Genomic DNA, 15,680 nt, shown 5'->3' on the forward strand with positions numbered 1-15,680 from the left:
CAGCTGCCAGGAGCCATGTGTCAGCACAAAGGGGTGGGTATGGACATAAGCAGCAGGAAGCTTGGAAGTCTTGAGCACTTCTTTCCATGGCCTTAGTACCTTAAAATGTTCATAAAAGTACAGACAGTTTTCTGGCAGGTGACAAATCACTTGATAAACAAGAGATTTACAGCCAGTGGAAGGTGAGGCCAGATGTTGATAGCCACAATAAGCAGCAGCTGGCTGTGCAGAGGGCCAGGAAGGTGACTGTAAAGAGCATGGAGGAAGACAACATGAGATCTTTTGTGAGTGAGGGACAGAGAGGGGAGAAGCCCAAACCTACCGAATTAAGACTTAGTTTTTCCCAGCACTCAAGATGACTCACTATACGGCACAACAGTAGTTAGCACGAACACAGTTACATGAAGGTATCGGGCTGCAAAATTCATATATGTTGTCTTCCATCTGACAAGCACTTGGGCAAAGGTCTGTGCACAGCAGGCTGTAGGTCTGCTCTCTGTATGACATGAACATAAGACACATCAAGAGCCCGCATCCTGAGTCCTGTAACAGGGACACGAGAGACTTACAGACAGACAGCTGACAACTGTGTCTGAGGCAGTCACTCGGATCATCAGGTTTCGCAGCAGTTCCACAGAAGGAGCCTGCAAGTAGCAAAGTGTTCCCAGAAGAACTGTGCAAAAGTGAGGACTGTGGCTCTTACAGAGGCTAACAGAGAGATACAGGTCTGAGTGTGGTATCTACACACTGTCCCCCCTGGCCAGGGGACACAAGAAATCTGAGTGTGGTATCTGCATCTGTACTGTCAATGTAACATCTAAATCCACTAATGCTTCCCCTTATAACCTCTTTTACAGAGATTCAGTCCAAGAAATTGTGCTGTAGCAGCTGGCACAGACTAAGGCCTTTGAAGGGCTATGATGAAGCACAACAGGTTAGTAGTTGAGGGCTAAATGAAAGTATTGAATGCTTCCTAAGGAGAAGCTATTAGGTAACAGTTTTTAAACTGATTTTTTTGCTTCCTCTGCAGAGGCTAAGGAAGCTCACATACCTTTTGCATTTTAAAATAATCTACTACTAAACGTCCAAGAGCTCAGCACTTAAAAATTATAATTTGCCCTTCCATTTAGATGAATTTTCCCATCCACCTGTCCAGCTAACTGCTCACAATGTGCTCCAGGAGACTGCAGGCTGGCTCAGCAAGGTCCCAGCCGCTTTTGAGGCTTTCCAGAATGCAGAGGTGGCAGCAATGCGAACAGTCTCAGAGGGCATACTGGTGAAGATCTGTGGGTAAGCTTGCAAGAAAACTAGTCTTTATTCATATCCTGGATAGGTAAAAAAGTTTCCTAATTAGACCTAGTCTTCACCCAGCCATACATGTCTTTGAAAACAAGCACTATTCTGGGGCTTAAAAAAGCATGCGCCTCTAAGGTATTTTTTAAACAGCTGCTCACTGGAAGCAGCTTTTGTTCTCCTTGCAGACCCAAAATGTTTAAACTATTATATCTATGAGACTATTTGCAGGGTAGTGTTTTTATTTGCAGCTAAAAGTTCCATTTAAAAAAAAATGAGGGTTTTTTTTTTAACTTAAAAAAAGGAAGGCAAGTAAGTTCACAAGACAAGCATTAGATTCATGATGAAGCTATTCTAGGTTCTTGCTCATGGTTTTACAGCCTCATCTTACTTGCTCACTGCAACAACTTCACGAGCCATCCCATAGCAAAAATCAGTTATCTTCACAAAACTCAGTTGGAAGCTCATTGCCCTAATACACCCATCCCTGCTTTTCACTCATGTACTACCTATAACAAAGGTTCTGCCTCCCCTGCCTTTGCTGCTCTTACCACTGGCAAGTTCTGGCTACACAGACACTTAGTGGTTTAGTAATTGCTTAATTGCCACACTCTTCTCTTAGATACCTAAGCACTAGAACCAAACTACCTATGAACAAACCTGAATGACATTTGAGATCATGTGGAAAAAAGTTAAGAGCCGCAGTTTGCTGTATACCTTCCTAAAGCAAACACTGCGGCATGCCGAAAATGCTGGACTACATTCTGAAGTACTTCCCCCCTGCCTCTGACGTAGCCATTCCCCTTTTTCTTCATCATTCCCTTTTTCTTTCTCATTAGACACACTGCCATGAAAACCTGCACCAATAAAACTACATACTCTAGAAACATTTTTATTTCCCAATTCCCTTATCTAAACTGCTAAGCTCTACTCTCACTTACCACTCAAATAACAAATAGCTGTGGAATCTAGCCAGAGCCAAACAGAGTGTTCAGGTCAGCTACAGAACAGAATATGATAATCAACAAGATCACTTCAACAGACAAAAGGTTGTTTGGGCTCTGATTTCAAGTTTTGTTTCTAAGAGCCAAGATCTAAATCAAGATAAACTCTGAACATTATGGTTCAGTGGTTAAACCCTCAGGATTTTCCTAAGCATTTCAGCTAATACATTCTATTTACTGAGCAATACCTTGCAATTCACGGTTACAGAATGCTTCATCTAAGTATTTTCTCTGCATTGTAGAAAGTGAATGGAATAATCTTCAAATCAAGGCCGTATAGACAAAAATTTGAATAAAGATTTAAAACCTGTCTGACCAAATGAATAGAAAGGTAGAAAAACATGCTGCATGCTGCCATACTGTTAAAGTTGTCATTGCCTTACTGCTTTTCATGAAGCAAGAAGCTGCATGCATTACATTTTAAGAAGGACCTTTTCAGACACCCATTTCTAGCATTTCACTAATTTCACTGAAAAATCCCTTAGTACTATACTGTTACCAGGTCTCATTTAACTGAAGAGAAAACCTTTCAAAGAAAGCTGGTTTTGACACGGCATACTCTCGCAGAACAAAACAAAGCGAGGTAAATGCTTCTGAAGGTCCTTCAGTATACTACCTAACTATTCAAAACAGACCACAGCCAGAGTGGAAGGATGTTCTAGTAAATCTGTGTTTGCAGAGTCCCAGACGACACAGGGTCTTAACCCACTATTAGGGTTTGGGAGATATGGACAGAGAGGCCTTTGTGGCTGTATCACCTCACTAAGGAGTGCACTACACACTTCCAGAAAGGCCAAAGCGAAAAAAAACCCCAAAACTTGTACTCAGGACAACTGTGCTCCCTTTCCCTCTCTAAAGACAGTATCCTCCAGGCCTGCTCCAAGGACAGTCCAAGCTTAGTGATAAGCCCACTGTCCCGTGTGCCCCACACACATACTCTCACACAACAGAGATACAGTGGAGTAGAAAGAAAGGAAACTGCCTTTTCCCCATTTTCTATTTCACCCCCTCCTGCAAAGCCCTAGGACCTATAGCAATACAAACAACACTTCAACGAAAGATGCCAGTCTACAGCTTGGTAGATGCAGGCAGGTCTCTGGTTTCTCAGAATGCGTGTGATCATCATCACTCAGTCATACTCAAATTACACAATGGGAAATGACACAACGAGAGTCCTCAGGTAGTAGTTAAAGGAAGGCTGGGCCCTCCAGGTGGTGCACAGCTATACTGACATAGCAACTTTTGTTCTGAAAGAGGTACAGCTGTGTTCAGTGGCACTGCGGCCTGGTTAATAAGTTCACTGGAGCTCAGAGCCTACACGGCAGCTTCCACCAGACTATCCCTTTATTCATTCTGCCTCATCACAGCAGACTGCAGAGAGAAACGTTTCAAATGTACCTACTCACAGAGCTCTGGTAGGGCCTGGATGGCTAGAGGGGATATGCACAGGCATGCAAGATCACATACCCCAGCAGATCCTGCTATCTACAGTGTGCCTAGAAGGATGGAGGTTAACCACGTGGCTCACCTGCATTTATTAAGAGGTCCTAGGTGTAAAGACTAATATGACAGTTTATTAACAAAGCCTTAGCAAAGGCAGTAACAAAACAACGTCAAATACTAGTCTGAAAAGAGGACTGGTCAGAACTTTCCTAGAGAGCATTTTTTTCAATTGACACAACTGCCAGATAGCTAGAAGTGTATGATGCCAACACTCCAATTTTGACAGCTCTTCTGCAAGACAGAGAATACAAAGCAGATTCCTGACAGAAGCCAATCAGTTCTGCCACTGTGGTGTAGTCAGAGAGCAATGGCCTTCCAGACTCCTCAGAGGAAGGCGAAATCTTAAGTCCCACCTGAGTCCTGCAGCTCCTAGGTTTCAATTCGTTTCAGTGAGATTGGATGGCCGATTCTGAGACTGCTTTAATAACTGATGGCAGACTTCTGTTAAGTCAGCTCTGTAACACTGTCACCAGACAAGTTGTGCTACAAATCTGCTTAGCTGGTAAGGTCCTTAAAGCAAATCAGAAGACATCCTTTGATGTCTTTTTAGTATTTATTCCATGACTAAATTGGATAAGTGATTTATTAACATTTAAGACTATTAGGAAGAAAATTATGTAGATTATGCGGAGAGAGTGAGAAGAGAAAATGAAAAGATCTCACATCCTATAAATTCATAAGGATATCACTGATTAAGAACTTTCCATGTCCAATCAATGTTTTGATTCCTCCAATATTTTTAAATGAATGAAGCACTGCACACTACCTGTAATCAGTGTTTTTCTCATAACTCTGCAGTTACATTTCAAATCCTACCGTGTTGCAAGCTTATGGCAGACGACACCAGTGTCTGTTATGACTTCACTCAGTCTCAGCTCGAGGTGGACCTTTCCCTGAAACACACCAAAGACACCATATGAAAAGTTAGTTTTATGTATAGCCAGCCACACCATTCCAACTTAAAACAAAGCAAGTCAGTTAATGCAAGTAATACCAGGAGGTGTTTAAAGATTAATAGCTGTATTGCCAAGGTATTTCAACTGCCAGAGAATCCAGATTAGTAGCCATTTCACTAACTTCCAGTGCATAATTCCCATCATTATCACATCTATGTATGTTTTACTAATTAAGGGATATGGAGTGTCTGTGGTCTGACACAAAAATATTCTGTTGGAGCTTTATCTATATTTAGCATTTTAAATATTAAGCAAAGATCTGCAACACAGTCACTGAAAAGAAATCACAGCAGTGTGTTATAAATGAACACCTACATGTTTTAAACATTAGAAAAATAAAAATTATAAAATAAACTGAGACAAGTATCAGTAAAACTATATTAGTCAGCTAAAAAAAAGTTCAACCATGTCGCTAGCATTCATAGCATCTACTACTACACAGCCTTCAACTCTTCACCCTTCACATTAACTCTATTATGACTCGGTCCAAGATGTTATGCTCGAATAAGCCAAGAAAATACTGCAATCGTCTATTAACTCTATTACATTTTGAAATGTGAGCATCCACTCCCACCGGCAAAAACTCAGCACCTTACAGTATATATATAGTAAATGCAAAATACATTTTGTTATTGACCTATTTTGACATGCCAGCACTGCCCAATCATCTTCTGCAAATCATCATGGCCAAAATTGAGTTATTCACCTTCATAGCCACCTCCCCTCCACCCTTTTTACCAAAGGATGCTAAAATCCACCCTGCTAGTTAGTCAAAACTCTAATGTGGGTGTCATCTTTGACTCAGATCTACCTCAATTCATACAAAAGTTTGTTGCCACCCCTTTCATAGCATCTTCCAGATTCAACCTTTCCTCTTTTTGCACATGACCAAAACTCCTGCCAGAGACTTACCCACCTCTTCTGACTAGTCACAGCAACCTCCTGTTCTATGATAACGTTAATGCGGCGTAACAGAGGAGACTGAGGATCAAACCCTGGCCTCAAGCTGCATCCATGCTGCAAGATCTACTTCCTCTACAGCAGATTTGTCTGGACAAAAGCTGGTGAAAGCAGTCCAAAGCAGAGCAAGGAGTGCAGTAACAACTTTCTGCACTATCTTGAATGTACGCTTCACACTTTCCTGCACTTCGTGCTTTCACTATTAAGAGCCTGAAATCTCTATTACCTACTTACACCTTCAGTATTCTGACTCAGTAGCAGTTTTTTCCTGACCGAGGGCTGCAATACAGGCCTTTCAAGTGCATGTGGCAGATGATAACTGGTGTTCACCCAGAAATCGAGAAAGAAGACTTCTCCAAGCTGTATAGAAGTCCATATTGCAGAGGTATCGCAGCAGCTCACTGGCATTTTGAACAGGGAAGGACCCAAATGTGTGGGAGTCTAAAATGATGCAAAAGACATCTGGCAGGAGCCATTTTTTTAAACAAAATAATAAAAGCAAATAACAGTGCAAAACCCACACATGTTGTATTTGCCTGTCAAACTCCTCATTCTTCATGTCTGCTTCAGCAAGACATGTACCCTCCTTCAACCTCTCAGTATCCGCAAATGTCAACATCTGCCATTTCTTCCAAACTGAAGCCTGTCCTCATGAATAAGAGAAGGATTTCTCTGCACACGTGTGTAAGGGCACTTCTAGACCCACCTTTTAACGCTCAGTACCACTGCAGTGCCCATCGTACCTACACATAGCAAGGGCTACGCACACAACCAGCTAAGAATTCTGGTTAAGCAGGGCAGTTTTCTTGCTTTAGTTTTACTGTGTCTCTCCTGCTCTTCACTGTTCTCTCTTCCACTGGTCACATGTGGTACCACAAATTTGTATTATGAACCCGTAAAGAGCACTGCTGCTATCTTTGTTGATATCCTGCCTACTGCCTTTACTAGAGGAATCAACAGTAATACAAGTTTTGGAAGAAATTAAGACAGGGACAGAGATTTAGAAACTCTAAAGAAAACATCCCTTTGTAGAAAAATACCAAGAAGGTAAGATAACTGTTTTTATAGAAATACTTCTGCTGATCCTAAAAAAGGGCAAGACTGACCTCTCTCAGGAAGAAAGAACGCTTAAATGCACTTAGGTGAACCTGAATGCAAACACACTTACAGTGACCATTTGCTTGATCTCACACAGACCGAGTAAGATGGAAGCTCCCTATTTTAGAAATTAAGCTGCCAAAAACCTTTTTGAGTCAGCAGTACTTCGCACATTTTCCCAGCAACATTAAACACAAAAACATAGTGCTGCCTCTTTTGAACTGAGAACCATTTTTTCTTGCACGTCTCGTTATTCTCTTGTGAAGACTTTGAAAATGGTCAGCTGCTCAGAAAGTGACTCAAAGCTTTGGACAGCAGAACAGAGGTCATGGGATCACTGGGACCGGCAGCCCTACAATTATTCCCAGAACAAGTCCTTACTTCCAGTTAAAAACTCAAATACATAAATACATTAAAATAAGGCTCCAGTAACATACTTGCAGGCTTAATTCACAGAAAATATAACTCCTACATGAACAGAATGCTTTTTCCCCAATCAATTATACCATTAAGCAAAACATAAGGATATATCTGAATAAATTCACTCCTGAGCAATGGCATTAGTTGGGTTTAAAACATATCTGATACTCCAAATTTCAAAGGGAAGACAGAAAATTATGCAATAAATCAGTATCATAAAAACAGCAGTTAATTTAATCAACAGAAGATCAAACTATACTGGATTAGATGTACCACAGAAACAAAATGTTGCCAGTATCTTTATTTACTGACAGTTTATATGAAAGAAACTGATATTCTTATTATTAAAATGACTACTGTGATAACAATAGCTTCCAATTGTACTAGGTGCGCACAGTTACTGATAGCCCATACAAGGAGCAAAGATCATATAATGCAGCAAGATTAAAAGTATTTTCTCCCTGTTTTACAGCTGAAACACCGTGGCTTGGTCCTGCTCAGACAGAATCTCTGTTGTGGAGCCAGGGATAGAGTCTAGGATCAGTCCCAGGCCATAAAGCCTTTCCCTTCAGCACAGCAAAAAAACTTACGAGAAGAAGCTGGAGGTTTGACAATTTTGAAGTAGAATGCATTAATTACTAGAAACATTTCCATTAAGAAAACATTTCAGGATGTTCCTAGAAGCAGCTATGCTCATTAGCATCTTCACATTTGGAATAGTAGGACTTTTTCAAGGAACATACTGAAGCAGTGCCAACTCAACTGATGAACGCTTCCTTTTTCATAAACTCTGGCTGATATGGATGGGGGGTTCATAGGTTGTACGTCCTTCCTAATCACATCTAATATCACATAATGGGGCCAGCTGGCTCCCATTTTTCAGTTCTTGTTTAAATTCATCAGTAGACTGGCTTTCTTGTAGGGAAGTAAGACAGTATTTGAAAGGAAATCAGTAACAAGCAAAACTTAAAGGACCTTACCAAGGAAAAATAAATTTACACTATGCTTGTTAAATATCCCCTTTACTGAAAAATAACAGAAACAAGTTCCAGTCTTTGTTAACTTTCTCGTAAGACTAACGGGTATCAGGGAGAACTTCACACACAGTTATCTAAAAAACAAACTGAAATGGTCATAAGCTTGCAAAGAAAAGAAAAAGTAAACTCAAAGTCCTGTTTTTATAGGCACAGGAAAAGCCTGTCTCCAACGACCTCATTTCTCCTTGGAATGCAACTGGGAGTTACCATGCATTGAAACACCAGAAAACAGTTGTAAAGCAAGTATACAAGTGCTACCTACCTATATCATGTTTCCAGGAGTTGCAAATTTGCCCTTTACTTTAAATACAGTAAGTTGAAAGAGAAAAGAAAACACATGACCATAGATTATCCTAAAGCTATTCTTATGACGAAGTTCTGCCATCCTGGCATGAAGCACTTCTAGCATCTTGAACAAGTGGCGGCCCTCAGAGGCACAGAGGCAGTGTTTGCAAAGTTACCAGGACGCCACAGGGAGCCACTTCTGAGTGCAGTTACGTGCACGCATTTTCGCCTGGAATCTGACACACGCCACATGATCCAGCGACTGTGGATTCAGATACAACATCTGATCTAACTCAGAACAGATGTGATCTGTTTTTTTCAGGGAAAGATTTATGAAAAAAAAAAACCAGACAAACACTAGGAACCTCTGTGCTCTATATCTGAGGCTCTAGTAAATGCACAAAAGACTGACAGTGAGCCTAAGTTCAAAAGATAGGAGTCAAATCTACCCAAATCTTTTAAATCACATCCTTAAGGAACTATCAACCAGATCTCCATCCTTTTTGATACTGGGGAACAGTTTTTAGAAATCTTTCCCTTTTTAAAAACATCAAAGGAAAAGAGCAAGACTTCACTGTTAATTTTAAACAAAACCAGAAAATACACAATCCACTTGCTTGAGTATTAAGTATCAAGCCAATTAGCTTCATACACAGGGCTCACACAGCACTATAATTCTCTCTTCTACAGAAGAACAATAGCTGATATCACAAGAACTCCTAAAAAAGATATTTGTCTGCTATTAAACCTGCTGGACAAGAGGTTTGTGATAACCCACCCTTCTAGTTCTCAGTAGCCTACCTAATTTTGCTAGGGACTTTCCCCTCCAAGGTGCGAGTATGTTTGCATGCAAGTTTTCCAAACATTTATCCCACATGGGAGACCCTTATGCCAGCACAGTTCCCCAACCTCATCAGCTCTGCAGCTCAGCTCAACTTTGCTCAGGGGTATGGAAAGAGGGACTGGGACCCACCTTCAGCTCTTTACTCTTCCTCCTGCTGGTACTGAGTGACTGGGCAGTTTCATTCCAGCTCCTGGAGATGAAGGGGGGAAGAGATGTAACAGGGACAGGCTGTAGGGAAAGACTAGCCTAAGCAGGTGACATGAACCACAGCCCATGACTAATGCCAGCACCTCACTGTTTTGGAATCTCAAATTTAGGATTGTGATACCGCTGGTGCGTTGGTTTACAATCCCTTGCTGCAAGCTGTCTGAAGAAAGCAGCGCTGGGAAGGACTCAGCGCTGCACACAGACCATTCCAAACTATGGGATAACCTGTGCTGTTGCTTTCTTTGTCTTTCCAAATCTTATTTCAGAATACAGCAAATGTTATTAGACAGATGTTGTCTACTTTGAAACCTTCTTAGGCAACTTTCCGAGATGTCACTTTCTGGCACTAGTAGAGCTTAAAAGTAAACAATAAAACTGACCCAGCCTCTGAAGGCTCACTAAAAATGCTGTCTAAGAGGGAGTGGGAGAGTAAAGACCAAGGGTGCAGCTACCACTTTAGGTAAATCCAGTATTATCAGCAGCCCAACATAAGGTCACAGCTTAACAACAGGTTTGAGAGCAGGAGGAAGAGTTTATTTGCTGTCTGCATTTGCTGCTTTAACAGCTGCTCCTTCCTTTAGCTGAGGGCAGCAAGCGGCTGGCAAAGGTCTGAGGATCATACCCCAGATCACAGCCTGCCTGCTGAATCAGTGCGGCACACAAGAATCTGCAACCAAACCCAGTCTATCGCTGAGGAAAGTGCAACAGCTCTAATGGACGCTGCATGGATCCATAAATGCTAGGCAACACAGAACTGAGGACTGCTTGGTCTCCGTATGTGCAAGCGTGTCAGAACTTCTCAGTAACTGGCAAACATCTTCAAATGTCTCTAAAGGAAGACTACCTCCATATGGTCCAAACCCTTATAATTAGTCATGTTTTCCTCTCAAACACTTTGATGCCATACACTATGTAGATGTTGTAAATGAAATCCACCTGGCTTTCACTTCCCAGACAAATTGTGCTCTGCAGATACAGAATTCATGTATGTAATTTTGAAACAATGAAAATTTATTATTCAGTAGTAGGTGCTCCTTACCACATGCCATGTTACAGACTAGCTTTTTAAAAGTAACAGACCAAAAGCAGACCAACTGCCTTGCCCCTTTGTGCTGCTAAGTCCAAACACTGTGCTCTTACATTCACGTAGCGAGGAAGTCTTGCCACAAAGCAGGATCTGGTCTTTTGGGTTATCACAAACATTATTTACCATTGTTGAAGCATGATTCAGTTGTCTGAGATTATTTTGTTAGTAGGCAGGCAGCCTTGAGAATCTTCTCACCCTACCAAAACAGAGATGTCATCTCTTCTCAAAACAACTAGAAGAGAGAAACCTAAACGCCACTGTTCATAAAATTGAGGGTAACACCCATTTATTTCCTGTGTGTGGTGGAAAGCTGATACCAAACCTGGAAGCAGCTTCTTCTTTTTACAATTTGCATATACCCATGCTTACAGTAGGTTATACAAGACGCATCAGTGACTCATCTTTATGCTAGAAGCATTTAGACCCCTACACAACGATAGTTAATGTCAGTGATGGGCAGTCAGCATGCAATGCTCTTAACTGTTTAATAGGCTAGAGAATTCTTTCTGTCTCTGGAGTGAAACAGCCCTATATGGTTGCTCCTAAAGACAATTAGCTCAACCTAGCTTACCTTCAAATCCATATTAAGAAAAGTAACAATTTGCATCAAAACCATCCCAGTTCAACATGTTTTGCTCTACATATATAATAAGCATTGATTTATACAGAACAGGAAGCAGGCAGACATGGGAGAGACTGTGGCAACTTCCACAATGTTATGAACGTAGGGTGAAAGTAAATAACAGAGTAACAAACTTCTAGCTTCCTCTGCAGGTCTGGGATAAACTCCTCTAACTGTCACACAGGGCTGAATGTAGAAGAGCTAATGCAAAGGCTTGTGGTGATACCCTGGCTCTGCTGAAGACATGGCAAAACTCCCACCCTGGCAAGGCCAGGATTTCATTCATAAAGCCTGACGCTTGGGATAGAGATTCTACATTCAATGGGAAGATGCTGACAAAGGAGGAGAGGTTATTTGGAGCAGCGCTGAGTGCCCTGGATATATTCTCCTAGCTAATACACAGGCAGCATTTCAGAGCTAGTAGTGATTTCCAGCATAACAAAAGGATTTTAGGTGTACTCTCCAAACGCACCTGTAAGTAATGTTTTCCACTAATGATATATAGTCCACACCTGACACTCATATCAGTCCATACTCAAGAGCAGGCATGTTTAATCACCAATAGTCAAAGGCCTCTGTAGGCAAAATGCTAATGTGGTGGAAGGAGGAGGAAGGGCTTTTGGTGTCTGAAGAAAGTACTTCTTAACATCAGTAAATCTTTTGCACAAAGCTTTGAGTACAGAAGGTTAAAATGTGAGACAATTTGCTTCTCCTTATGTTATCTGCCCCGAACATACCTTTTTTTAAATATATTTTTTACAGTTGATAGACAAATAGGTATGTTTCAGACACGTAAAATTTCTTATGAGAAGGAAGGGAAAATGAGCAATTTTCAAGTTTTTATGTCAGATTTTTTCACTCCCAGCAATGAGTTTTACAGAAGATCTTGAGCATGACTGGCTTTGGAAAAGTAATTTAACATTGAGAACCCAGCTGTAAGAGAACAGGACCATTTCACATTTGTCAGTGCTGTGGAGGAAGTAACACAAAGCACACTTGAAAAGGGGAACTTTTAAAGCAAGAGCCTGCACAGGAAAACATGTCAGTGTGATCTAACTCTCCTTCCATCTCTCCCCCATTTTGGCATATATAGACTACACGGTTTGGAGTATGCTGGTGTATTTTGCTCAGACTTCTCAGACTTGAACTACGCAGGGCTGAAGCTACTTAAAAAAAAAAAAAAAAAAAAAAGGGAAAACTACTCAAAAACAGGAAAGGCCTTTTAAAGACTGCATGTGCAGTTGGACTTAAATTCCGCTGAGAACACACTGACCACTGAGGGCATCTGTCATCTACAGCCCCAGGCAAGTATCTGAATCAGTTACTGTTGGGTAAACTTCTGCATGTGAAGGCAGACATTCATGGATCAAGAGACAGGCACACACAATACCATGGCAATTTTTGCTTCCAGTCCTCAAAAAGCATGAGCATGAGAATACAGCAGGCCCTGAAAGACAAATGAGTAGAAAAGATACACACCCCATGGAAAGTGTGCCACATCATCCTCTTAGTGACTTAGAAAGTTGTGTCTTCCATTGAGGCTTCCTGATTGTTCACAGTCTATTTCAGTGCAAAAGGTAAACAATTTTCAGTAGTGGCTCAGTTCCTGTTTTACTTCCCACTGAAGTGTTTGGGCACTTGTACTGTCAGACACTGGGTATTTAGCTCTGGCCATGGTAATGTCCCACTGAGGAGTACAGAGAAGATGGGAACTTAAAATTCCTTCAACCAAATCTGCACAAACCCACCTGGTTACAGCTTTATACTTTCAGAACAAGCTTTCCAGTCTGGAAAGTTAATCCATGAATTATGCATTTAATGGTCGCTGTCGAGTTTCATTCTGCACTCTGTATAACAAAACTTCCTGATCACATTTAACGTGTTTTAATATATTTTAAAAGGAAATACTCTGAAACCATGTCATTTCATATTTGCATGCTGAACAAAAATACAATTTTGCTGGAGTTTCATAATTTGTTCTCCACAGAACAGCTCAGACTTAACCATTTACAGCACAACTGCTGTTTCATCACCCAGGCTGTATCTAAACAGCATTAATGGCATACACTGACAGGACTACAGTAGACTATGCAGTATGTTATTTTCAAACTAACAAGACCAATACCAGCCAGTAAAGATGTGGAGGCACTGATGTACCAACAGAACAAAAGTCCAACATAATACAGTCCACCGCTGAATGACACAGCACTGCATTCTGATGGCTACTGTTACCCACTCACTCAGATGAAGGGAAGGAAATTCAGATGCACATGATTACACTGATTAACTCAACAAATTAGTTTGTTAGACCAAATGATGAACCAAAGCTACAAAGGACATGTGGGTGGGTAATGCCCAATCTATCTCTGTGTGCTGAGCAGCTGGTGCAGCACCTGAAGTGCTTCATGTGCACCACACTGAACAGCATCCGCGGTGGTAACATCTCAGGCCTCAGCCTACACAGACAATGCCCTCATTTTTTCTTGAAGATGAGCAATCATGCTGGACTCCAGTACTTCTTACTGTCAAGCAATAAAAAGATGTGGCATTAAAGCATCTGACAATACCGCTCATATCTGTGCAGGCTGACAATTAACATAGTCCTGCTGTTAGTAATATTCTTGTCTGCAATAAGGTTTACCAAGTCATAAGCTCACCCTGCACTCCTGACAATACAAAACATCTTCATACGACAGTAAGAATTAGCAACATTGGAAAACCATAAAACTGAATGCAAAGCCTCAAGCTAAACACCTTGGCAACTATTTCTGATGGAATTATACATTATTACCACTTACATTTTGATTATTTTTTAAAAAAATATAGGCTTACATATTTTGTACAGCATCAGAAAACTTAGTTTTAACTTCTGAATAATATTTGAGAAAACTGCATAAAAATATTAAGAAATCCACTCAAAATCCATTAAAACTAGAGTTTTAGTTGTTTGTTGTATTATTTTGCACTAAAAAAAAAAAAAAAAGAGAGAGAGAGGAAGAGAGGAATCTCTACACATACTATTCCCTCCCTATGTATGAAGACAGAACTAACAGCACTGCTGTTTGAAAATCTGTACCATTTCTGGAACTCATACAAGTGAGGTCCAAACCACATCTAGAGTAAAATTTTTAATTCTACTCATTAAATCTCAAATAGACAGCTCAAAACACCAGCTCTTACATCGCAAATGTTGTTATCCATAATTTCAGATCAGTCCTCCTGTCCTGGAAAACGAAGCCAAATGTTTCCTAGAACATGGCATCTGAGAACCACAGCACCCAAGATCACTAATATTTCAATAATCCACTGATTTTAATCTGGTTTTCAATTTCTGACTGTGCCAACTGGTTTGCTTAAAACCTGGATATTTTTAGGCTTTGCACACAGTAAAGAAAGGTCCTATGCAGGCTTATTACTATCACCATTTTCTTTCACACTATGGCCTAATGAATTAGAAAGAATTGAAAACTGGTCTCTTCAATGTTTGTTTGTTAGTGGGGTGGTTTTTTTAAACATTCCTCACTGACTTTTATGACCTCAAGCAAGTCAGATTCTTTCTGACACTCATTCTCACTGTATTCAAAGTGTGGGAGTGACAGTAGCTTACTTCAATACAGTGCTGTGACGCATAACTAAATAACCATTAAGTGCTCTACAACATGCAAAATAGCATTAAGACTACTTGCCAACAAAACAGAAGATGCAGGATGAGCCTGGCACATGGCTCAATGTTTAATCCACTAGATTATGTGGCCAATGGGGACAATTACTAGAATGATAAAACTGATACTTGGCACATTAAAATTGCTTTTTGACTACTAGTATTTGCATGATTCACTGCAAATGTTAACTACCTAAAATTCCTTAAATTATTATCTGAAAAATCAAGTTACATTGCATAAATTCTTATCATTAACACATATATTCTTTTTTTCCTCTTATAAATCTAAAAGTGTTTAGAAAAATATACAACAGAGATACCACAAATAATATAAAAAGATGCAAACACAAAAATACTTCATTTGGCTATCTTCACATGCCTAAGAATTTGTACAAAATATTTACAAATCTGCTCCGGCTATTATGGGAAACAAAGCCCTCTTGCAGACTCCTTAATATAAAGGCTGTGGACCATCTAAGTAAATGGATAAAATCTGAGTGCTGCTCATATTTACACTAGTTGTAATAAATGCTTATCATAGAGTCCAGAAACAGCTTTTAACAGTTGGGCTCTTGTAAAAATACAAACAGCGGAAGTGATAAACTATACAAACAATTACAAACAGAGAACATGCTTTCCAGCAAACATTGTGCTGCCCATCTCTCCAAAAGCTAGAGCTGCCTGCAAACTTTTGGTATGAGTT

General features: G+C 40.4%; 1 protein-coding gene across 4 annotated transcripts in view; it reads right to left on the reverse strand.

The window, feature by feature from the left end:
• The window catches only part of RASA3 (RAS p21 protein activator 3), a 134,717-nt gene that overhangs the window by 53,900 nt on the left and 65,137 nt on the right, over positions 1–15,680 (reverse strand). For all 4 annotated transcript variants that reach the window (XR_005102601.1, XR_005102602.1, XM_037377159.1 and 1 more), the window contains exon 5: positions 4,617–4,693. Coding sequence is in view for 2 of the 4 variants with exons in the window: in XM_037377159.1 (XP_037233056.1) it covers positions 4,617–4,693 (77 nt within the window). In the remaining 2 variants the exon portion in view is untranslated. The remainder of the gene's footprint in view (positions 1–4,616; positions 4,694–15,680) is intronic.

This window comes from Falco rusticolus, chromosome 2 (genome assembly GCF_015220075.1).
Source record: "Falco rusticolus isolate bFalRus1 chromosome 2, bFalRus1.pri, whole genome shotgun sequence".
NCBI classification, from domain to species: Eukaryota; Metazoa; Chordata; class Aves; order Falconiformes; family Falconidae; genus Falco; species Falco rusticolus.